Below are 24,726 nucleotides of genomic sequence, written 5' to 3' on the forward strand. Positions count from 1 at the left end.
CTAGGAACTCCCATGGAGACCGAAAACAACATGATTCATTTCCTCAGAGAACAGTGAAAAGAAAACACAGTTAATGAATTCCCCCCAGTGAATCAATTCATTTGGCTCCTCACAGGCATTTCGCTGGAGAGCCAGATATCAATGGAAACAGGTTTCTCATTCAGCTCTGTGTGTGAGAGACAAGAGCAGGAGACAGCAGTGAGTTTCATGGACAGAGGCAGTTTTCTGAAGTGGGCCGGTGATATTCCAGTGATATTGCCTGAGAGCTTCAAAGGCAAATGGGAGAACTAGCGTCCACTGCTAAATAAACACCACTAAGTAAAAAAAAAAGATGTTCAAAAAACATTTGAGAAACTAACAATGTGTTCTCTTTAAAGAACTACGTGTCATGTTTTCACGTGCATAGGACATATGTACTTTCTTTATAATATGATAAATTACAAGTTATTAAGATCATTATGGATTTCATATTTTCCTGTGATGGGTGTGTGTGTGTGTGTGTGTGAGAAGAAGGCTGGTTAAAGAATGATCGAATAATGGATCTAGTGTTCCCTCTGAGGAGAATAAGAGCAAATGGAGATGCACTATGTGCAGGATCTACATCTCAATGTCAGGAACTCGGCTAAATATAGAGTTCCCCTCAACGCTGGAACAACAGCACGTGTTCAGTGCAGGAGGATAAAAGGAAAGAAAGGGAGGAAAAGTGACTGAGAGAAAAGGATGGGAGGGAGCAAGCAGGTGCAGACAAGAGAAAATGAAGAGAAAAAAGGAGAGAACGTAAACGAAACGGAGAGAGGGAGATTAAGGAAGGGGGGGGGACAGAACACAGAAAGAGGTACAGACAGACAGAACCAGAGCCTGGTTTGCAGAGGTAAGGACGAGGAAGGACACGTCAGCTGCTATTGTTCACTACAGCGGGGATGAGGTGGGCGTTGGATATCACAACAACTGCCTGGCGCCATCCAAGACAACAGGGTTATGCGCTTTCATAAAGCAAAGTTGGCCACTCTGACTGATTTGGGTTAGACAGCACACTTTAGTAGTACACAAACACAGCAGGTAGAAAAAAAAGTCTGTGTATGCAGTTTCTTTCTAGTCCCAGTGTACACCGCGAACAGTAAAAACTGTATTTGTTTCAGCTGTTACTTCTCTAGGATAAAATCGCATGTGTCGCAGTGCTGATGGCAGAGGCCGGGTGTCTGTACAGGGCAGGGCCCGGGCCCATGGTGGACTCTCTCGAGGCCGCAGGCTTTGCTAAATGGTCCGATGGAGAGGAGGATGGAAGATGAAGCGTGTATCTTCATGGAGCAGCCAGCAGCAGACGGGGCCTGGCACACGCCTCAGCCCCGCGCTGACGGACGGCCCCGAAGGAGACACGCCGTCTCCGCTCATTAGCACTAGTGTTGCGGGGCTTTTCTACACAAGTAGGGAAGCATAGGGTGAATTTTATTAGGCCATATCTGGACACATTAATCCTCTACTTCACGGCGTGCAGTGCTCGTGTGAATCCCAGTGGGCGAGTTTAGTAATGTATCATGGGGCAGAAGAAGTGAAGCATCTTAAGGTTCAGACAGAAGCTGTAAATAAGCAGGAGCTTACATTCAGAAAGAGGAGTGTGTGTTTGATTGCTCTTTGTGTACAAAAAGGTTCAATCTGTTTACAGTAGGCCATTTCAGAAGTGCTGCACTAGAAGCTTTGCTGAGGGTGATGGAAGAACAAACAGCACTAGAACTCCCCGTCCGGCCCACACACCTTTCTGGCCAACACGCAGAAGTGGAAAACATCAATGTCCTCATTTCCTTCCCTGCTGACTACTCAACCGAGTCTGGATTACTGTTACTGGAATTGACAGACACATGCAGAGAAACACACACACACACACACACACACACACACACACACACACACACACACACACACACACACGCGCGCGCGAACAGACACAAACATGGACAGACGCACGTGCACAGACAGTCAGACAGGGACACCTCACAAGAATCAGCTGGGATCACCCCGCGTATCTGGCCCGTCCTTTATTCAAAGCGTACAGCACACCCACCTGGTGCTTCAGCTGAGCTCCAATATAATGTCCATCCAGCAAACTCTCATGCGTCACTGGAACAAACCTCGGGCCATTTGCTGTGTCTCATATGGCGAGCTCTGATTTAAGTGAGACAGACGCTACAACTAAAACTAATGTTGCGCGCGTTGCCGTGCTGGGTGCTAGTTCTGTGCGCACGCAGCCCCCCCGGGGGGCAGGAAGCGAGGGTGGGGGGTGGGGGGGGGGGGGGGGGGGGTGAGGGGCAGCAGGTGTGCCATCGCGGGTCTCTACCTTTTGAAGTGGCTGAGCAGGGTGCCAACCAGCTCGCCAATGCGGCTCTCTCCCGCTGGCAGGATGCCCTGCAGGCACACGATCAGGTCCCTGCTGTCCTTGGTGTGGAAGACGACCAGCTGGTCCTTCCCTGGGGACACGCTCAGTCCCGTCACCTGGGAGGGAGAGAGCAGAGGAGGTGAGAACAGGGACCAGGAACAGCGTCACCAGCAGCAGGTCAGCTCCTCTTCTCCTGGACGTGGAGCTGTAGGTGCAGGACATGGCACAGGGCGTCAGCAGGGGTTCATAGGTGAGTAGTAGTCAGGGCTCTATGAAACAGTTTAAGGATTTCTCCACTTGTCTTTCTTCAATTCAGTGCAAAGAGGAGATGGGACACAACTAGATGAACATCGCCATTAGCAAAAATCACTACTCATAGGACAACCAGGTCCCCCACCATATTAGGAACGCCATTTAGCCTCTTTGCAACTGGAGATGAAACACTCCATTTGCAGGCCACATCCGGCCACGTCTGGGCCACAGTTAAAGTGTTCACATACATGGGATTGGTACCGCCGCTGGGACCAAACCGGAACCAGCACATCAATGGGCAGAGTGCATGTTCCGGATACGACATTTAGACGCTAATGTTGTGAGGGTCCGGGCAGTGGGACGGACGAAGGCTGAATCAGAGTGGACCGTTCTGGTGCTGCTGCACCAGAACACACCATGATAGCAGAGATCAGCCAGCAGAGATCAGCCAACAGAGATCAGCCAACGGAGATCAGCCAGCAGAGATCAGCCAGCAGAGATCAGCCAGCGGAGATCAGCCAGCGGAGATCAGCCAGCGGAGATCAGCCAACAGAGATCAGCCAACAGAGATCAGCCAGCGGAGATCAGCCATCCTCACTCGCCTTCCCCGGTGTGTTTTTCAGGGAATGTGTTACATAACCATTGACTCCTGTCTATATGTCTGTGAGTGTGCGGGGACCATAATAGGAGCCATTTACAATTAAGGAAGCTCAAAATATTTGTATACATAAGTGAGATGATGATGCAGTGGTGTGCGTGGGAAGGCCTTCAAAATGTCATCTTCCAAAACTAATTAAAACACAACTCTCAATTTGAAGCTTAATATATATATATATATATATATATATATATATATATATATATATATATATATATATATATATATATCTCAGGACTATCCCAAACGAAATATCGTAGATGACGTAATATTGTAAATGATCTAATATACTGTGATACTGCGAGCTCGAGAGACGGAGACCGAGAACGACATAAAGACGATAAGACAAAGAAAAAATAACGGAGACACGTTTAAGCCCGAACAGAAGGGCAACACAGAGGAGGTAAATTTGTGCACATGCCTGAACGATACCAGACGTCAGCTGATCTCTCCTCCTGCTCCGTTGTCATGACAACCCCATCTCCCGGGATGTTGGCATGACAACAGTAGAGAGGAAGATGAATGGGGAGGGAGGAAAGGAGCTGAGGAGAGGGGAGGAATGTGGGGGGGGGGGGGGGGGGTGTGGGGGGTTGGAGGGTGTTGCATTATCTTTTTTTTTTTTTATATCCCCATGTCTTTTCCAGGGCATATTCAATGCTTAAGCGTTTGATAATACAATATGAGCTGGGGTACTAAACCCTGTAGCTGTCAGTTGAATGGGTGCTGCTGTGATGGCTGCATCGTCCTCAGTAGAGCAATAAATATGAGGTCAAAGAAGGTTTAGCAGGGCAGCAGCTTTTTGCCTGTTCAGCAACAATGACATGTTCTTCTCCTGCAAATAACTAAATGATCAAACTGCTAACGTAAGCAACATTAAATGCTATGGTGTCCATGGACATCACGCCAAATCACATATATGTGATATATTTGTACATATATATGATACACACACACACACACACACACACACACAGACACACATCATAATATGATCAAAAAGCTCTTGCATGCAGCTTTCTTTGTGCAGAGTTTTAAATGATGGACCCCATTGTCTTTCAGCACCAAATCGTTTTTCTGACAGATATTCTCATGATCCGTCCTTAGAGGACAGAAGGTCGTCTACACCGCCTGTAGACAGACTGCTTTTGTGATTGGAACAGGAGCCAAGGCCCCTCCCTCATTTCCAGTCCAGCCATACAGAGCTCAGTCAGGAACATGGCCCAGAGCCCATGGCACCGCTCGCCGACCCACCACAGATGGGTTAGGCTCTCCGTATTTCTCACCTGTCGATGATGAGGGCGAGAGATCACTCCCATACAACAAAAGGAAAAGAAAAGCGCTGCGTCACCAAGGTCAACGTCCCAGATTTAAGCTCCCGCTAATCCGGTAGACGGATGACGAGCCCACGTTGAGGGCTACCAGAAGCACGACAGGTAGCTTCAGCGGTATTCAAACATGGAGGGCGTTACGCAATCTGGTCTTCAACGAAAAGCCTGCACCGTTTTCAAAAGGTCACAGGAAAACATAGACGTTCCCTATGCAGTGGGGGTTTCAGGATTTCGAGCATCGCATTGATATGTTATCAATATAAACTCATAACATGCAGCATAAGAGCGTAGTGTGTAATAAAGGGTGTGAGTAGCACATATGTACGTTATAGAGTGGGGTGGTCTTCATGGGCTTGTACTGTTTCAGTGGGTCCAGCTTGTAGAGGTGACGATCGGTGATCATTACTGCTCTGTTCTCCGCCTTATTGAAGCGGTTGATCTGGAGATTCAGAATGGACAAAAACTACAATCAGAGATCTAATCAGCTAATCAACATGGATCAGCAAATACAATACATGTACAGAACAAGTTAAGGTAAATCAGACTAGTAAGATACATTTCCGTAGATCACAGCTTCATGTACTCTATTTTGTACCTTGCGGACATTGCAGGAGAAGAGGACCCTCATGAACTTGTCTTTCCTTTGAAGATCACTGGACACCAGGGTGAACGTCGACGCTTTCTCAGGACTGTCACTCTTCTGAGGACACACAAACACACAGCATGAGCAGGAAGAAAAGAAGCAATCTGTCTACATATCATTCACTGTAGGAGTATAATGTTCCCACTGGTACAGCTCAATTTTCCATTTAGTGTATTTTTTCGGAACCTTCTACTCAAAGGTTCCGACACTGACCAGATAATTGCCCTGCCAGGGTCTCTGAAGGCCCAGGTCTGCCCTTTGACCCTTCAGGCACTCCAGTGTGGCCACTTTGGCCTTGATCTGTAATTTCTCCTCGGGGGACAGGCCTTTAATGAGTGTCCAGGCCCACCACCTAGAAAACACATACACAAACACAGTTTACAGAAAGAAATACCAATATTTATTACAGCCTTATATGCACATTACAGAAATCTGAGAAATCTGTTACACTTTCAATGACCCTGTTGGGAAAATAGCTCTGACACGTCGTTCCTCGAACAATGGTAACTGTGCTGAAGTGGGAGCTGATGCGTGTTGTCGTAGAGTTTGAATGATTCAGGCCAGATCCTGACAAAGAAAACACGCGTCACCCCCGTTGCCCACATACTGGCTAGAAGGCGAAGTGGGAGTTAATGGTGAGTGAGAGTCACTATTAACTCCTACATTACGTGAATCCTGCATTTCCCATTCATCCCACTGTGTGTGTGTGTGTGTGTGTGTGTGTGTGTGTGTGTGTGTGTGTGTGTGTGTGTGTGTGTGTGTGTGTGTGTGCTGGCGTTCTGACCTGTTGTAGATGTTCCTCAGGGCCTCTTCAAACCTGCGTAGCACTTTCGGAGGGGTGGGCCACTTGACGTGCCTGCCGCGGTCCTTCGTGCTCCCCACGTTTCGGAAGCGTGCGTTCACCTCCCGGATGTATGACTTGACCTTGTAACGGCGGTACGCCTGCAGGATGGTCAGCGCGGCCCGCATACGACGGTAACGCATCCGCGCGATCGTGCCACGCCACACCTGCGAGGAGGTACGTGCGAACAAACATCAAGGGTCAGCCCCCCCACCATGGCGCTCGCTACCCCGCACTTACGGCGAACCTCTTCAGCAGAAAACGCTCGTTTTAAAGAAAAACACAGACGCTCGACACCCAAAGTGCTGCTCAAACGATGTAATCAGCATCTTACACGCTAACAACGGAGGATAATAGATGTCCAGGGAAGACGAGGCGTCTCTCGGGGGTTGTTGGAGCAGATGCTACATGCTCCCTTCCCTTTACACACTGCCCCGACCATCAGAGGACTTGGCTCTCACACTCTAGGACAGGCTGTGTGTGCGAATACCCATGACTGTGGACACAGACATCATGTTCATATCTGCACTAACTAGACATGTTAAGGAATACTTATACATTTGTTATGCTATATGAAAATTAAATATTAATCTTAAGAAATAGAAGTATGTCCTGATGAGATGGTCATCTGTAAACTTTCATTAGAAGAAGCTCTAACCATTCTAGTCAGGCCATATGTTGTGTAGTGTAATGGCTCCTGTGTGTCTCATGATGTCAGTGTCTACCCCATGCTGGCCTGAAGCTACGATCACCTCACAGCCACTTCGTGTGCCACACAGTGATGTATCCTGCAACTCCATTGGCTAAATAAAGCAGAATAAAGGACTCTGAGGGCGAATATTCCCTCTAGTCAGCACAAAGCCCTTGAACAGATCCTGCTCTCTTTCTCCAGAACACCTGTGCATTCGCTCCAGGACGATGCCGCGAGATCCTGGCGTTCTTAAACGTTTGCTAATTCAAAACCTGTTTAAGATCTCAACTTCGTGGCCTTCTGTCCCAAGCGCTCGTGCTCACGAGTCGTCAGTGCAAGGCCCCATAACGAGAGCGGAGAGGCGAGGAGGTTGCAGAGAGAACTTTTTCTCTCTCCGTGACTCTGTGGGTGCGTCTTCCTGCTGTGAGACCCGGGTGAGTCACTGCTCAGCACGGTGTGATCCAAAGCCCAACACAGTCACTGAACGTTACATATGATTCTCACACTCCGCTCACAGTGCACCAAGACGCCTTCTGCCAATTCGTATCAGAAGTACAACAGAACAGGGCTGCAAGACGGGAACAAAATGTCGCATTCTCTTTAAATGTACACACGGCCTTCGCAAACTGTTAAAAGTTCGCTGGAGAATGCTTGGTGCGTCACAGTTAAAGACCGGCTTGCAATATTTGGACATTTTCTGGATCATCTGAATGCCAAGACAGTCACAGAACCCTCGTCTGGGAATGTCTCAGCTTGGTTTTGATGCTTAAAGCATGCAATAAAAATTAGACTTGTTAGAGCATCATTTGCATATCACATTATCCAAACGCAAACACCAAAATGGGGCAGCCCTCTCTAGCAGGACAGGCTGCGCCCCGAGCCGTGAGTATCTGCTCCTGCCAGCTCAACGCGAGAGGCGGTGGAGGTACGTGAGCGAGGGTGGGCGTGTTGAGACGGGCGACCGAGCTGCTCCAGCACAGCCAGCCATGCCCACGGCCCACGAGGCGTTTAAACAGGGAGGCTGCCAGACGGCCTGCGCTTATCGTTAGTGGGGTAGGACCAGAGATACGACCCCCAGGGGAGCGTGGGTAAATCAGGCCTGGACCAGGGTCTCCCTCCCATTCAACTCCGCCCCCCACGCCAATAAGCCATTTTGAGCCGTTTTAAGCACTTGGACACAATGCTGCATCTCCTCCTCTGCTCTTCTTCTCCAAGTTTACAGCTTCATCAAAGCCCGACTGAAGATCTCCCCCATTGCATTTAAGTGTGACGGATTACCACGCTCGGCTCTGATTGGCCCTAAAAAGGGCAGTGGACTGAAATCCAGTAATCTGCTAAATGCTGGCCAAGCTGTTGTCAGGCGATGGATTGCATTTATTTCAGTTCAATTGCTATAAAAACCACTAGAATCAATAGGATCACAAAATGGAGTACTTACACATCATAATCAGTATAATTGTCCTGTGAAATGGTCTGCCCATTAGCGGACAACAAAACATGGAAATATAATACAGCTCTCTAAAATCAACACCTGTTTGGATTCGTGGCCCTTCCCATCAGGTGTCACCAGACAATAACGGATGAGTGAGAGGTTGGGAGCTTCTCATTCATCAGTTGTGTGACCCCACCACATAAGAGGCGTGCATGCCGTCCAGATACCACCCCCACCCCCCCAACCAATCACAGTCCAGATACCACCCCCATGCCCACCCCCACCCCCAGCCCCCCACCAATCACAGTCAAGTGCACAATTCCTGCATGTGCAAATCCTCCTGGGAAAAATTTGTGGTTTTTCATGACACACTTGATGCCCCGCGAATGGGACACGGTTTAGTGGCAGCACGACAGATCCTAACAGGCGACCTGTCGCCAGGGACGGGGGGGAGGGACGGGGGGGAGGAGGAGGACATGGGGAGGGTCGGGGGGGGGGGACATTTTCATAAATCAATACCGCAGGGCTGACGAGCTGCTCGACACTGTGATGGAGGCTGCCGTCTTTCCTGTGACCTCTAACAGACTGCTGGGGATGGCGGGGATCTGGTGTGTGTGTGTGTGTGTGTGTGTGTGTGTGTGTGTGTGTGTGTGTGTGTGTGTGTGATTGGGGCAGAGGGGGGTTGCCATTCCTCCATCATTACTGAAACAGCAGAGCTCATGATGCAGCTGTCACCGCCTCCACAGTCACTGCTGGTTTGACGGTGCTCTCTCTCTCCCTCTCTCTCTCTCTCTCCCTCTCTCACTCTCTCTCTCCCTCTCTCTCTCTCACTCTCCCTCTCTCACTCTCCCTCTCTCACTCTCCCTCTCTCACTCTCCGCCTCCCAACCCATAATTACTCACATATCTCATTAGAGTTTTCCACATTTCCCATTTTAACAAATGTTCACGTAGTAACCAGCAATCATCTCATCATGAACTTTTTATTTCCCGATATCTTGCTTGAGGTATACTAAACACTGAAGTTGAAATGACTTATTTTGATAGGCAACATTTGGTGGTACTAAATATGGATGAAAAACAGAAAAGAAACGTCATTTAAAAATAACCAGTGGACTAATAAACATCTGGCAAGTAATGAGAACTGAGCGCTGACTAATCACGTCCTCATTAGGTATTTCTCCAGTCAAATAAATATCTTCATATACAGTGTGTCCTTCAATGGTTCATCCATGTGTTGGACGGTGATTCCTGAATGGCACACAACATTACTGGGAGCTGTGCCTTGCCGTCTGCCTCTCACACGGCACGGACTAGGAAATTATAGTCATACATCACAGGCTTGTGCTCAAGTGTCCTGACATGTCCTGAAAGCCTGTAGTTTGACATGACAAGTCGAAACGGCAGGATGAGAGAAAGCACGTCACAGGTGAGCACCCGGCGTATGGGGCGGCCTGCTTTATTAAAGTCAACGCTTCAAATATCACAGAAATCATTTGCAGCAGGTTTGAAAAGAGCAAAATAATGCTCAAGAGGATTCGGGGAATCACTGTCTGCAAGACTGACGGTGCCGTTCAATTTGTGAAGGGTCTAACCAACCACGACCAACCCGGGAATACATAATACACAGCAGAGAAATCCAGAGGACCATTGTTAGAAACGTTATAAAAAAGACAAGAGCTGGGGAGAATGGTGGAAATACCATAGACATAAGTGTAAATACCATAGACATAAGTGTAAATACCATAGACATAAGTGTAAATACCATAAACATAGGTGGAAAAAGCTGTAATATTCAAGAAAAACCTGAACATGGCCATCCCATATGATGGGCGTGGCCAGGAATGAACCTGAAAGTGAATTTAAAGGGGAAAAAGGAAAAAGAGTCTTGATTAACGCTGAAGATCGGAGTGTTTATAGCAGCTAATCCGCTTAGCTTCACATCCTGTATTAGCTGATGAAATGTGCTGCGAGTCTCTGAGCCATCCAAGCGCTAAGCACCGAACACCGAGGGGAGGACTCATCAGGACACAGCCGAAGACAGGGGACATTAGGAGACACAAGCCGGAGGTGGGGTCAGGGGTCGGGGAGGTGTGAGAACAGGAGATGAAGAAACACAGTGCTTAATGAGAGGCATGAGGACACAGACATGAGCGGGTGGGGAGATGAGCTGTGTGTGTGTGTGTGTGTGTGTGTAGGTGTGAGAGGAGGAGACAGACAGACACATCCTGGGGGCACGTCCTTAAAGCACGGCACAGGAGGGGCCTGCAGAACCTCCGGGATCAATTTAAATGCTATTACATCAAGCAGGAGAGAGAGGGTTATTCTGAGAGATGGCAGGGAAGAACTCTCATTCTGGGCTTCTATATATTTATCTGAAGGAGCTTGTTGTGAAGGGTGGGACTCATGGAACTGATTCTACCACTTCTGTCAACAATGGCACACTTGGCATGAGCCGAACCAGTCTGAACCAAGCCTGCCTCGGTGCGGATAAAGGGATTGGGTAGTGTGGAAGATGATCTAAAGCCAGTTGCGGAGCGAGAGAGAGTGTGAATGTGAGGACGGGTTGGGGGGGGGACACAGGCAGGGAGGGGACAGAGATCATGGCGGCTTCCGGCTCATAAACGTGCGCACGTTTAGGTCCGTGCTGCTTGTCACTCGGCGCAGACAGGCGCTAGTGATATCAGCGCGGGTGAGACAGAGTGCCTGGAGGTGAGCAGTGAGCTTAATGAAGTGACAACGTCCCCAAAGCTGATGCCTTCCCTCGGGGGGACAGGGGGCCATGCAGCAGTGACAGGACGATACGTCTGCTGCGCACAACCGTGTCGGCGCAAAGGTCGCACAGTCAACCTCTCGTCCCGGCAGAGGGCACGCTGACGCTACGCTGTCCAGGGAACGGCCCTGCGAGGTCTGTGGCCATCACCGTGGATCACTTTACCAACGTAGGAATTCACAGATTGGCTTCTGTTCAAATCACCTATTAAGTGGCTCTTTTCCATGACAAAATCATTTAAACTCATGATCTAAATCTTGAACGGGAAGTAGGATCTAGGTAAATTACAGAGCGTCAGACACAAAAAACACCTTCATGAACTTCTATGCCACAAGAGTATTTCGAACAGCACAAAGACCTTTTGAAATACCCGGGAGCAATACTGGGGTTTCACAGTACAAAACCAGTATAATTATCAGCTCTGCCAGATCTGCTAGATCGAAGCTTCACAATCCAGTCCTCAAGGGCCCAAGTCATAGGAGGGTTTTGGCAAACTCCTAGTATGTCTTAGCCAGGTCATCGAGAGCTCTTAAGCCCTTGAACGGCGACCTGAACACAGGTATACAGTGACCTGAACACAGGTATACAGTGACCTGAACACAGGTATACAGTGACCTGAACACAGGTATACAGTGACCTGAAGCAGAACAAAAGCCCGTTTGGGCCGTTTGGGCTGTTTGGGCTGTGTCCCTCAGGACTAGACTGAAAACCCCTGTGTATTTTCTGAAAACACTGAAGAAAATAACACAGTAAATAGCCCAAGGAGGGGTTGTTGGGATGGATCTCCTCTTGAGATCTGGCCCTCCCAAGGTTTCTTCCTTAACTTTGCGAGTCTGGACCCAAACATTTGTGAAGCTGCTTTGTTACAGCACGTGTTCGAAAAAGCGATGTGCAAATCAATTTGACTTTGACTTTATGAACGACATCAACACAAGTGTTTCCAGTAAGGGAGAATCGGACCTTTAGCAGCACGGGACTGGGTAGACGGCTCGGTCTCTGGCTGCCTGGGGACGTTGTTGTGCTATTAAGTGGCGGAGTGTCAAAGCCTTGCCTGGGTCTGCAGTGGACGGCTGGTGCAGACGTAACACACCACTGGTCGCTGGAGCCATCCCGGCCTTCAGGGCTGGTGTGTGTGTGTGTGTGTGTGTGTGTGTGTGTGTGTATAGAGGAAGCTCCATGTAATAAATGCCCCACTTTCAGCAGCAGATGAGTCAGTACATATTTAACAGCCTTTAAAAACCCTGACCAGGACAAAGACGTCCTGCAAAAAGCAATTACACAACTATGCAAATCTGAATGACAAACCAAAGACACAACCCCCAGGGTCTTGGAATAAGCCCGATCCCCAGCGGAGTCCTTGCCTTCTGCAGAAAGAGGACGATCCTCTTCACCATCTCGGCCCTCTGCTCCTCCAGGCTGAAGATGGTGCGGGGCGTGCGGATGAACACCTTGGTCTTGCCGAAGGCGGCGTCCTGCTCGAAGCCGCATCCCTGGAGCAGACGCTTCACGGCCTCGCGGTCCGAGGGAAGGTCGTGATTGGGCCACGTGAACTCGGAGATCATCTTATACCTGGGCGGGGGGGGGGGGGGGGGGGATGGGACGGCAGAGGTGTCAAATAACCTCCACTTTTTACTCCACCCATTTTATTGTCTATAAACAAATCCCGTTTTCATCTTGTCTGCAGTACTAGAGACATTTTAAGAGAAATGTCACAGATCCGGGGAACGTAATATAAATGTAATTTTCTAAACTTTTGTCTGTGTGCAAGACCCATTTAATAAAACCAAATTGGCACGGTTATTGAATTTTGCTATATGAGACAGCAAGAAGAATCAATTACAAAACGTAGAATGGTGTCACTACCACGGTCAGAGGGGGGTGGGTTAGAGGGGGAGAGAGAGAGATAGATAGAGAGAGAGAGAGAGAGAGAGAGAGAGAGAGAGAGAGAGAGAGAGTGTTTAAAAATCGTGTGGTGCGAGTGCTTGGAACAAGTCCTACAGTGCAGACTGCCCGACTGGTGCATTGGGAGGTTATATTTCATCAATGGTCGTGGCCTTCATACAGACAGGGAGCAGGAACAAAATGGTTCTAGTGCAGTTAGGCCATCTCTCTCCATTATACTTGTTCAGAGCCAGGAGGTGTTTATGCAACAGGAGTGTCACACATGATCTGATCAACTGTTTGTGTATGTGTGTGTAGGTGTGTGTTGGGGGGGCTTGAAGTCAGGACACAGTGTCCACACGACACAGAGGAACAGACAACACCTCCTTAAAGATAAGAGTGCACATGTGAAAGAGACTATAATATCACATATTGATAAACAATTTTTTTCCCATTGCATACAGAATATGTATAGAAAAAAAAAATGTAAACCCTGAGAAAATGTTAAATATGGTCTGGTCTGACATTTTCATATGAAATAAAGGGCTTAAACAACCAAGGAGAACGTGTTTGCGTATACTTAGCACCTAGCGCTACCGCTCACTGGCAATGTCATCCAAAAGCTTTCGTAGGCGCCATGAGCCGGTGTGCCGGTGTGACCCGCTTTGGCCCAGTTCTCTAGACACAACGGCTCACGTACGCTTCAGAATGACTCGCTAAAAATGCCTCCTGTCACGCTGCATCAGTTCACGGAGGCTGCAGTCAGAATCCTGGGGCTGTCCTACCACACGGCACGCCTGCTCTCTTTGGGTCACTCTCTTATTGATGGACTCCAGGGTTCAGGACATTGTTGTGTTGCGTGACCCAGACCGGTGACCTGACATCTGGCCACAGGCTCCGCAATCATTGGACAGCCATTGGTCGCAAGCGTCCAGGCTCTCAGGCAGCAGACTGACCTCACCCCAGTATGTCCGTTTACCTTTGACCTTAATTATTTAAAGCGTTAAAAAAAATATGAAACTGTAAAATGTCGTTTGTGTTGCCTTAATGATTTGTAATCAGATTAAGGTCAGGTCACATTTTAGGAGCTATTTATGCAAACCGCTGAATCATTTCAACAGGTTCACATCGCTTTCGGATGTGAGCACATACTGTATGTTGGCAAGCCGTCGTTTCTCTGATAGACTGTTTGTCACAAAGGTTAAGCAAGGGCACTTTCAAGGCAGCGCTGCAGAAACACAGGAACACACCTCTGCAGAGATGCAGTAACACACCTCTGCAGAGATGCAGTAACACACCTCTGCAGAGAGGCAGTAACACACCTCTGCAGAGATGCAGTAACACACCTCTGCAGAGAGGCAGTAACACACCTCTGCAGAGAGGCAGTAACACACCTCTGCAGAGAGGCAGTAACACACCTCTGCAGAGAGGCAGTAACACACCTCTGCAGAGAGGCAGGAACACACCTCTGCAGAGAGGCAGTAACACACCTCTGCAGAGAGGCAGTAACACACCTCTGCAGAGAGGCAGGAACACACCTCTGCAGAGAGGCAGGAACACACCTCTGCAGTGATGCAGTAACACACCTCTGCAGAGAGGCAGGAACACACCTCTGCAGAGAGGCAGTAACACACCTCTGCAGAGAGGCAGTAACACACCTCTGCAGAGAGGCAGGAACACACCTCTGCAGAGAGGCAGGAACACACCTCTGCAGAGAGGCAGGAACACACCTCTGCAGAGAGGCAGGAACACACCTCTGCAGTGATGCAGTAACACACCTCTGCAGAGAGGCAGGAACACACCTCTGCAGAGAGGCAGTAACACACCTCTGCAGAGAGGCAGTAACACACCTCTGCAGAGAGGCAGTAACACACCTCTGCAGAGAGGCAGGAACACACCTCTGCAGAGATGTGGGTACTGAAGCAGCCTCTTCTCTTTCAGAAAAGTATCAACATTAAGTAGGTTAAGGCCAATGACATCCAGATTAATATCTGTATTTCGGATTTTCACAAATATTGGATTTATAATAACAGCTTTTCTGTTCACTGTGCAGGCCCGAGTGGTAGTGTCCAATGCTAGTGTCCAATCGGAAACAATGGCCAAAACCATGAGCTGTCGGTGTGCTGGGAAGTCTTTCCCTTTATCTGGCCTTTGCCTGTGTTGTCGAATATGACATTTCCTTAACACACACATCCATTTCCCACAGAAATCCAGCATTAAAGAATTTTTGTTGAAAACAAACATTCATTCTGTCAAAGTAGCAATAACAATTCAATTGTACACCTGCACAATGTGCTTTCTCAGAATGGTGGTTTGTGACAGAAATCTACAGTTTTTTGTTTCCGGCATTTTAGTCTATATCAAAACAAGTGCAATGACAGCATTTATTTTGAAGACCATGATGGGAGGTTCTGGCTTATGTCTGAGTGTGAGAACTGAATAGGTCAGGTGTGTGGAGGACACTCACCTCTGTAAGAAGCGCGCGTAGGTCTGGCGGTTGGCAAAGCCAGCACGCCGAACACGGACGTTCTCCAGAAGGCCCAGATATTCCACCTGGTGCTTACAGCGCTCGTGTTCAAACAGCAACGGCGACTTCACGTCATTGGGTTTGATGCAGCGCACGTAGTATGGTTCCTGTGCACACCACCAGGGGGCAACGGTGAGCGTTCAGTAAATAAGGCGACCTGATTCTGAACATCCGTTATGGACTTTTATATTCCCTTCCATTATAATCATGAGCAGACACAAATGTGCTCCAAACACCTACCTTAGAGGCCAGGTTCTCCACCAGGGAGATCATGGAGTTCTTGAAGAGCGTCCCTGCAGTGAGGGGTCGCTTGGTGACCTCGGTGATGCTGAGCTTGCCTTCGGGCCACATGGCCTTCAGCACAGGGTTCGAACTGTGAGACAACAGGGGTCATCAAAAAAGGCTATCATTAGTCGGTCATTACCGCAGGCAAGAAGATGAAACCGAACATATGGCAGCACAGACCTGTTGTACAACAGCCTCTTGAAGTCCTGAAAGAGGGTATCTTTGTTCTTGTCAATGAAGCCCATGACAGAGTAACTGTGGATTTAGCACACAGCGAGGCAGGCACGTTAGCATTTCAGCAGAAAACACGCAGCCTCACATTAACACGCAGAAAGTGGGTTTAAGCTTCCTTGTTCTATGGCGGGCACTACACTTAATCCTCACAAATGCACCCAAGTACAAAACACCAAAGAGGAAATGCTAGGCGAGTGGCCGATTGATTGTCCACTCCCTCTCGGCCGTCTAAGTGCTACAGTAAGTGTTTCAGGCCCCGGGGAGGCCAGCAGCATTACCCGGGGAGGCCAGCAGCATTACACTGGTGCTGACTCACAGAGAGGCCGCGCCGCTAATATACGTGCACCGACGGACGTATTTTTAGCCTCGTCTCCAGGCCGCGTACACACGCTAAGCACCAGGAGGCAGGCCGGACACGGACTCATAAAGTATTAAAACGGCCACGGATGGGAGATGAATCGCGGCTCGGAGGTGGTGGAGTGAGCCGGAAGCAGGAGCGCATGAGATCAGGAGATTTCCCAGGGTTCCAGCGGGCGCGGCTTCCACAGCCTGGGACCGCCACATTAGAGCTGCTCCCCGCCTTAGCCCACAGAGCAGGGTTCTGATACATGCTCACAGCAGGACCCGACCCCTAACCGCACCCGGTCCCTAACATCACCCGGCCCCTAACCGCACCCGGTCCCTAACATCACCCGACCCCTAACCGCACCCGGTCCCTAACCGCAACTGGTCCTTAACCTCACCCGACCCCTAACCACACCCGGTCCCTAACATCACCCGACCCCTAACCGCAACTGGTCCTTAACATCACCCGGTCCCTAACCACACCCGGTCCCTAACCGCACCTGGTCAGGTGTGGGTGCTCTTGAGTGTCCTGTGAGGCTACTTACACCACGTCGCCGGCGTAGTGGCGAATGCGGAAGTCGCGGTCGAACTCCAGGCTCTTGTCGGTAGGGGAGAGCTGTGGAGAGATGAAGAGGGAGGAGGATGAGGTACACGCACCAGACCGGCTCCACTCCTCACAGCCGTGTCATGGAAGCTTCGGTTTCAGCCCCTTTCTATTTAAAATGTTCTCTCAAGGTGACAGCGTGGCCTTATTTTGAGGAGAGGGATGAGGAACGGTGCAAAAAAGCAGAAAAAGAGGGATGTGTGTGGGAGAGAGAGAGGCTGAGAGTGGGAGAGGGGTGTGTGTGGGAGAGGGGTGTGTGTGTGGGAGAGAGAGAGGCTAAGAGTGGGAGAGGGTTGTGTGTGGGAGAGGGGTGTGTGTGTGGGAGAGGGGTGTGTGTGGGAGAGAGGGGTGTGTGTGGGAGAGGGGTGTGTGTGTGGGAGACAGAGGCTGTGTGTGGGAGACAGAGGCTGTGTGTGGGAGAGGGGTGTGTGTGTGTGGGAGAGGAGTGTGTGTGGGAGATAGAGGCTGTGTGTGGGAGAGGGGTGTGTGTGGGAGATAGAGGCTGTGTGTGGGAGAGGGGTGTGTGTGGGAGAGCAGTGTGTGTGGGAGATAGAGGCTGTGTGTGGGAGAGGGGTGTGTGTGGGAGAGGGGTGTGTGTGTGGGAGAGAGAGAGGCTAAGAGTGGGAGAGGGGTGTGTGTGGGAGAGGGTTGTGTGTGGGAGACAGAGGCTGTGTGTGGGAGAGAGTGGTGTGTGTGGGAGAGGGGTGTGTGTGTGGAAGAGGGGTGTGTGTGTGGGAGAGAGAGGCTAAGAGTGGGAGAGGGGTGTGTGTGGGAGAGGGGTGTGTGTGTGGGAGAGGGGTGTGTGTGTGGGAGAGGGGTGTGTGTGGGAGACAGAGGCTGTGTGTGGGAGAGGGGTGTGTGTGGGAGACAGAGGCTGTGTGTGGGAGAGGGGTGTGTGTGGGAGACAGAGGCTGTGTGTGGGAGAGGGGTGTGTGTGTGAGAGACAGAGGCTGTGTGTGGGAGAGGGGTGTGTGTGGGAGACAGAGGCTGTGTGTGGGAGAGGGGTGTGTGTGGGAGACAGAGGCTGTGTGTGGGAGAGGGGTGTGTGTGAGAGACAGAGGCTGTGTGTGGGAGAGGGGTGTGTGTGTGAGAGACAGAGGTTGTGTGTGGGAGAGGGGTGTGTGTGTGAGAGACAGAGGCTGTGTGTGGGAGAGGGGTGTGTGTGTGAGAGACAGAGGCTGTGTGTGGGAGAGGGGTGTGTGTGTGAGAGACAGAGGCTGTGTGTGGGAGAGGGGTGTGTGTGTGAGAGACAGAGGCTGTGTGTGGGAGAGGGGTGTGTGTGGGAGACAGAGGCTGTGAGTGGGAGAGGGGTGTGTGTGGGAGACAGAGGCTGTGTGTGGGAGAGGGGTGTGTGTGTGAGAGACAGAGGCTGTGTGTGGGAGAGGGGTGTGTGTGTGAGAGACAGAGGATGTGTGCAGGGGAACCATGTGTACTGGAGAAGGAAGGACATGTTTTCATTTAGCAGGAGACAGCAGTGCTCAGGAGGTGTGATATCAAAAGTTAGGCAACTGATTAAAAAGAGAGAAAGAGAAAGAAAGTGTAAGGAAAAAGAAAAATACAGAAGAAAGAGAGACAGAGACCCAGGTGAGCCATCAAATTTGCAAAGATAAATGCTATGTGCATGTGTGGTTTCTGTAAGCCATTACATGTATGAGATGTTTCATCCATCTCACAATCAGACTAACCCTAGAATCCTGAATGAGTAATGGATCTACAGACGCTAAAAAAACATTTAAAAACACTATTTGATCACGCTCCCTCTCCTAACTCAAATGCTTGTATAAATAAAACAAAAAACATCCCTTAAAGGATCATTTGTAAAACACCATGAAGGCGGTTATCGCTGTTATGTAAGAAATACATGTAAAAGAATGAAACTGCAGCTTTTATTAATGCAAAGGAGCACAGATGACCAGACCAGCAGACTGGCCCATCACCGTGAACCAGGCCAATAACCCCATGACTCCTCCACCCACCCAGGGGCCGTTAACAAACAGAGGCAGGTTTAGAAAAGTGCTGCAGTGCTGTTGGAGCGGCGGTCGGCACCTCTACTCAGGGAGCTGGAGCTCCCCGCCACAGCCAGAGAGGCCACGTCACGGAGCCACGTCCAGCTCACTCGCCAAGTCACAGCAGACAGCAGAACCTGCCAAAGATTGGGTCTGCCGTTCGCTCAGAGGAACGCCGAGAAGGCTGGGGGTTTATTCTGTGAGCTACGGGTGGAAGGCAGAAAGAAGCAGACCGAAAGAAGCTGCCGTTCTGACCCGACCCGGCCCATCTGGCTGGCTGGCTCCCGACGAGCTGCACAAACGGCCAGCCCGGGCACGGCTTCAAATGGATCGGGACGGGCGGGCGGGGTCCGAGCAGCCTGCTGCATCCCTTCCCTCTCCACAACTGGGCCGGGCACGCCCAGAACACACGCCCAGGAACAAAGGAAACAGACCCACGTCGGAATAATGGACTACGCAGATGTGCGGCGCGTGTTTGGTGATCCAGACGGGGAAGGGAGCCGCGAGACGCCGATGAGTCACACTGAAGGGCGGGGACGATTGAAAGGGGGGGGGGGGGGTGGTTCTGGAGGACTTTGATAGAAAAGTAACGGGAACAGAGAGGATTCACGCCTCTAAATATAGCATTCCCCCTTCAAATCATCTGATGGCTCTGAGCCTGTGTGTCTGTGTGTCTAACATGCTACTTTGTGACTACCACTTTGTGTTCTTGCCAAAGGGAGAGAGAAGTGACATGTAGCAGGTGGGAGAGAGACTAGGCCAGATGATCACCAAGGACACATCTTCATTACCTACCAGTTAAAACATCCTGCAAGGGATTCTGAAGATACGAAGACAATTACATATGTGGATGAGGGTTATTACCAGACAGGGCTTCCCGTGCAGTGTAATTGTGGGGACAGTATTAATGTTGGTCATTTCTGGGTCTTACAGGCTCCAGGTTCACCTGCACCTCTCTGGCTCCATTACCACCACCAGCGTCCACCTCACCTCACGTCCATTACACCATCCTCACCCCCACCTGTGACCCTTTCAGCAGCGTGTCAGTTAAGCTGACACGCCAAACCACCTCGCTCCGCTTCTTCAGGGCTGTAAACCTGCTTTCCATACATCACAGCAGCTCATTACAGCCGTGACACTGCAGCCCGACCACGTCCGTGGACGGTTCTGCACTGGACACACATCAGGTTCCATTCACTGACCATCAGGACTGGAGTTGGAGCTCAACGGTCTAAGAATTCAAAACCACACAGAGGAGGCGCTTTGATCGGCTCTCAAGTGGTCAGGATCGCTTTTGAAGAAAAAAGTTGTCACTGGCACTTGAAGAATTTTGTCCACACAGAAGGAAAAAAATAAATAAAACCACCGTGCGAAGCAGCGATCATAACCCCTCCCCAAGTCAATGAATTTAATTCATTGTGTAGTCAAGCAGTGGACTGGTATGACTTAATTGCACACCAACCACAAAAAGTTTTCTCAAGATGCTGTCATTTACTAATTACAGCTAATTTCAGATGAGGCAACTTCGAGTATAATAAACTGCTCTCTGCTGGAACTAGTCTGACCCATTCCAGATGCACCACATATTTGGGTTTGAGCATCAACAGCCAATAGGCTGCAGTCAATGAGCTGCAACATCCAATCACAGCATGATCAGCTAATGCGCATGCATTTGTCTCCATGCCATGGACTCTTGGAGCAACATCCAGTCACCTCCACCTTGCACCTCCACCCAGCATGTGCTGGAGAAGGTTGTGGACTTCACCCAGCCTCCACCCCCTCCCCAAACACCCTAGTGTGAACATCTGATCTGAGTCAGCACATCACTGTAATTAGAATCTGCTGGGGAGAACAACACCAGCTACACACATCTGGGATCAACACCATTTTGAGAGTGTGGGAGACAGTGAGAGCAGGAGAGATGTTTCAACGGATTAACTAATGGTCTGAAGTGCGTGTGGGAGTTAATCTGGAGACGGAGTGCGGATTACAGACTGTAGACTGTAGCTACACATCAGTACTCAGCAGTCTAGAGCTCCATCCATATCAACTGTACACTGACTGTTACAGTACTGACCCAAATGGTCTCAAGGTCACGTGTGCGGTGCAAAAATGACACCACTTTAAAAAATGACAGACATTATATATATATATATATATATATATATATATATATATATATATATATATATATATATATATATATATATACACATATACACACACACGTGTGTGTGAGAGAGAGAGAGAGAGGGAGAGAGAGTGAGAATATGCACTTCTCGACATGAAAAACCCCTTACAGACGTTTTTAAGCACCTTCTATTGACTTTCGAGGACATTCATGGTCAAGAGTAAATGAGACTGTGTTGTTTCGTAGCATACTAGAGGTTTCTAAGCTCTTGCCTTTGATCATTCTAGAACAAAACTCATGTCTTTTAAAGCCCTATTAAAGCCTGAATGTTTCAATCAATGATGACAAACCCATTTTCAGACCTGAAACCATGACAGGATTTAATGTGCATCATATAGAAGAAAGGATGCTTCATTTTGAATCATTTAAATGAATAACAGTTAAATGCCATTCAACATGATCCAAACATCATGATCCAAACATCAGTTTATTAACATGTTAATAAATAGAAGGTTTGCAGACAAATTATATTTTCTGATATGTTCACAAAGATGTGTTTCAGGCAAATGTGTGATGATAAACTGGAGAACATCAGACAAGAATATAACAGTTAAAAGCTTAAAGACACATTATCAAAACCTTCATATACTTATTTAAGAGTTTCTGCCTTCTGTTCAGTAAGAGTACTGTCAGGAATTTTACAAGATCGGTTTCAGATCAATTTTTCTGGTATTTGAACTGGGGTTTCAGATTCACATATAATCAACCCTGGAGAACTACCAGAACACAACATCATGTGCACAGTAGATTTTAGGTTAGAGAGCTTTCTGATTCACTTCTACAGTCTGCAAAGTGTTATATACCCCCGTCACACACCCCATATACCCCATCACACCCAATCACACATCCTATATACCCCCATCACACACCCCATATACCCATCATACACCCAAACACCCCATATACCCCCTCACACATCCCATATACCCCCCATCAAACACCTCATATACCCCCATCACACACCCCATATACCCCCATCACACACCCCATATACCCCATCACACACCCCATATACCCCCATCACACACCCCATATACCCCATCACACACCCCATATACCCCAATCAAACACCCCATATACCCCATCACACACCCCATATACCCCCCTCACACATCCCATATACCCCCCATCAAATACCTCATATACCCCCATCACACACCCCATCACACACCCCATATACCCCCATCACACTCCCCATATACCCCCATCACACACCCCATATACCCCCATCACACTCCCCATATACCCCCATCACACACCCCATATACCCCCATCACACTCCCCATATACCCCCATCACACTCCCCATATACCCCCATCACACTCCCCATATACCCCCATCACACACCCCATATACCCCCATCACACACCCCATATACCCCCATCACACTCCCCATATACCCCCATCACACTCCCCATATACCCCCATCACACTCCCCATATACCCCCATCACACACCCCATATACCCCCATCACACTCCCCATATACCCCCATCACACTCCCCATATACCCCCATCACACACCCCATATACCCCCATCACACTCCCCATATACCCCCATCACACACCCCATATACCCCCATCACACACCCCATATACCCCCATCACACACCCCATATACCCCCATCACACACCCCATATACCCCCAACCCCCCCCATGTACCCCCTCCCCACCTCTCACTTGAGCGCGGTTTCAGGAAAAAATAACAGTATTGCGTGAACTGCCTGAAGATATGCAGTGTGCGGAGTCTGGGCACATTTGGACCAGTCAAATGTGAAAGTTTAAAATGGAGAAGACAAGAAAGTGGAATCAGCAAAACAAAAAAAAAATACACCAGGGGCCCCAACCTTTTAATGAGCACACATTAATTCTGCCAGGGGTACAGCCTGACCTGAGTCATGACATGAACGCACACCGCCATGTCTATAGATCCACAACGAGGAGTCAGAGAAAAGATCAAGAAAACTAGCTTGTATCTCGGTTTGATAGAAGAAACATAACGTCTACAAGAACCTACATTCATCTTCTATGTGATGCCATGTTTCAAATGCTTTCTGAGGTTTAGTATGGTACCGCACATCAGCTATACATTCAACACATGACACACCGTGAACACGCTCCACACACACACACACACACACACACACACACACACACACACATAAACAGCAGGAATGAGTCACACCCTCCTTCTGGTCTGAACTCCGTGTTCTGTGATGCCTCTACAACGGGCAGTAATCTTCTACATTACAAATGAGCTCCACAGACTAATTAATGTTCCAGCTCCAAGTGATATTTTCTGATTACACCACCAGCCTCACACATCAAAATTACCATACACCTTCTGTTCTCATTCTCACACCTTATTTTAGTCATCGTTGTATGTATTTTTGCATGTGTGTGAGTGAGTCTGTGTGGTGTGTGTGTGTGTGTGTGTGTGTGTGTGTGTGTGTGTGTGTGTGTGTGTGTGTGTTTGTGTGTGTGTGTGTGTGTGTGTGTGTGTGTGTGATGCTGCGATGAACCAGCAGCTTCGCTGTTCAAGCTCACACCCTGATTGCAGCGTACAGCTCTCTGGATCTCTGCCCACTTGCCTGTACGGACATCAGACCAAATATGGATGACCACAAGCAGCACGTTTGGCTAGAGCTTAAACCTCTATGTGGAAACTGGGGGCTGGTCGATGCATAAACGCGTTATCTTTCCCCGTTTTGATTTCTCATTGTTGGTTAAACCTTTGTCTCCCGCAGCTTACTTGGTCTCCGTTTCTCTCTTCTGCGCTCTCGCTACGGCCGTGAGCCGCCAGTCGTACCAGCTCCCATTGGTTGTCAGTGATGTCACCTAGAGCTCGGTGTGGAGCCAGACAGAGGGACGTCTTTCACCGTGCGCTGCTGCCCTCTTGTGCCCGTTCAGGGAAGTGTTTCGCTACGGACGCTATACAACAGGTTCAAAGCTTACAAGTTTGCTTAAACTGGAGTTTAGACGTTATCTTATAAAACATCTACAGCTGTAACTTTCCCGGGAAGGCTTCAAAATAATCAGTTCTCACTGATGTAGTAGGTCATGCAAAGCCTTCGCCCCAACACCTGCAGACAGGGTGTGGTGAGAGCTCTATCTTTGCCCCAACACCTGCAGACAGGGTGTGGTGAGAGCCCTATCTTTGCCCCAACACCTGCAGACAGGGTGTGGAGAGAGCCCTATCTCTGCCCCAACACCTGCAGACAGGGTGTGGAGAGAGCCCTATCTCTGCCCCAACACCTGCAGACAGGGTGTGGAGAGAGCCCTATCTCTGCCCCAACACCTGCAGACAGGGTGTGGTGAGAGCCCTATCTCTGCCCCAACACCTGCAGACAGGGTGTGGTGAGTGTCCTACCTTGCGGCTGGTGTAGTGAGCATGCTTGGCCAGTTTTCCATTGAGCGCCTGCAGGAACATCTCGTCAGTCACTTTCCCCACGTTCATGCAGGCCTCATCCAGCACGGAGAAGATGCCCTTATGCTGCTGCTCCACCAGGTCCACGATGATCTGATTATTGAAGTAGTCGATCTGCCCAGAGCACACGCACATACCACAGCATTACTTTATGAGCGTCAGAGAGCGGTACGACGTATAAGAGATGAGCTGATAACCCCTACAAACTCATTATGAGACTGACGCCTCAGCACAAAGG

General features: G+C 49.3%; 1 protein-coding gene across 1 annotated transcript in view; it reads right to left on the reverse strand.

The window, feature by feature from the left end:
- Positions 1–24,726, reverse strand: part of myo1d (myosin 1D) — a 53,893-nt gene that overhangs the window by 13,300 nt on the left and 15,867 nt on the right. The window contains exons 11-21 of the mRNA XM_076999196.1: positions 24,432–24,602; positions 16,806–16,876; positions 15,862–15,936; positions 15,637–15,769; positions 15,337–15,503; positions 12,350–12,557; positions 6,037–6,260; positions 5,466–5,604; positions 5,205–5,309; positions 4,935–5,048; positions 2,333–2,487 (exon numbers count right to left, since the gene is read on the reverse strand). Coding sequence (XP_076855311.1) covers positions 2,333–2,487; positions 4,935–5,048; positions 5,205–5,309; positions 5,466–5,604; positions 6,037–6,260; positions 12,350–12,557; positions 15,337–15,503; positions 15,637–15,769; positions 15,862–15,936; positions 16,806–16,876; positions 24,432–24,602 — 1,562 coding nt within the window. The remainder of the gene's footprint in view (positions 1–2,332; positions 2,488–4,934; positions 5,049–5,204; positions 5,310–5,465; positions 5,605–6,036; positions 6,261–12,349; positions 12,558–15,336; positions 15,504–15,636; positions 15,770–15,861; positions 15,937–16,805; positions 16,877–24,431; positions 24,603–24,726) is intronic.

This window comes from Brachyhypopomus gauderio, chromosome 3, assembly GCF_052324685.1.
Source record: "Brachyhypopomus gauderio isolate BG-103 chromosome 3, BGAUD_0.2, whole genome shotgun sequence".
Taxonomy (NCBI): domain Eukaryota; kingdom Metazoa; phylum Chordata; class Actinopteri; order Gymnotiformes; family Hypopomidae; genus Brachyhypopomus; species Brachyhypopomus gauderio.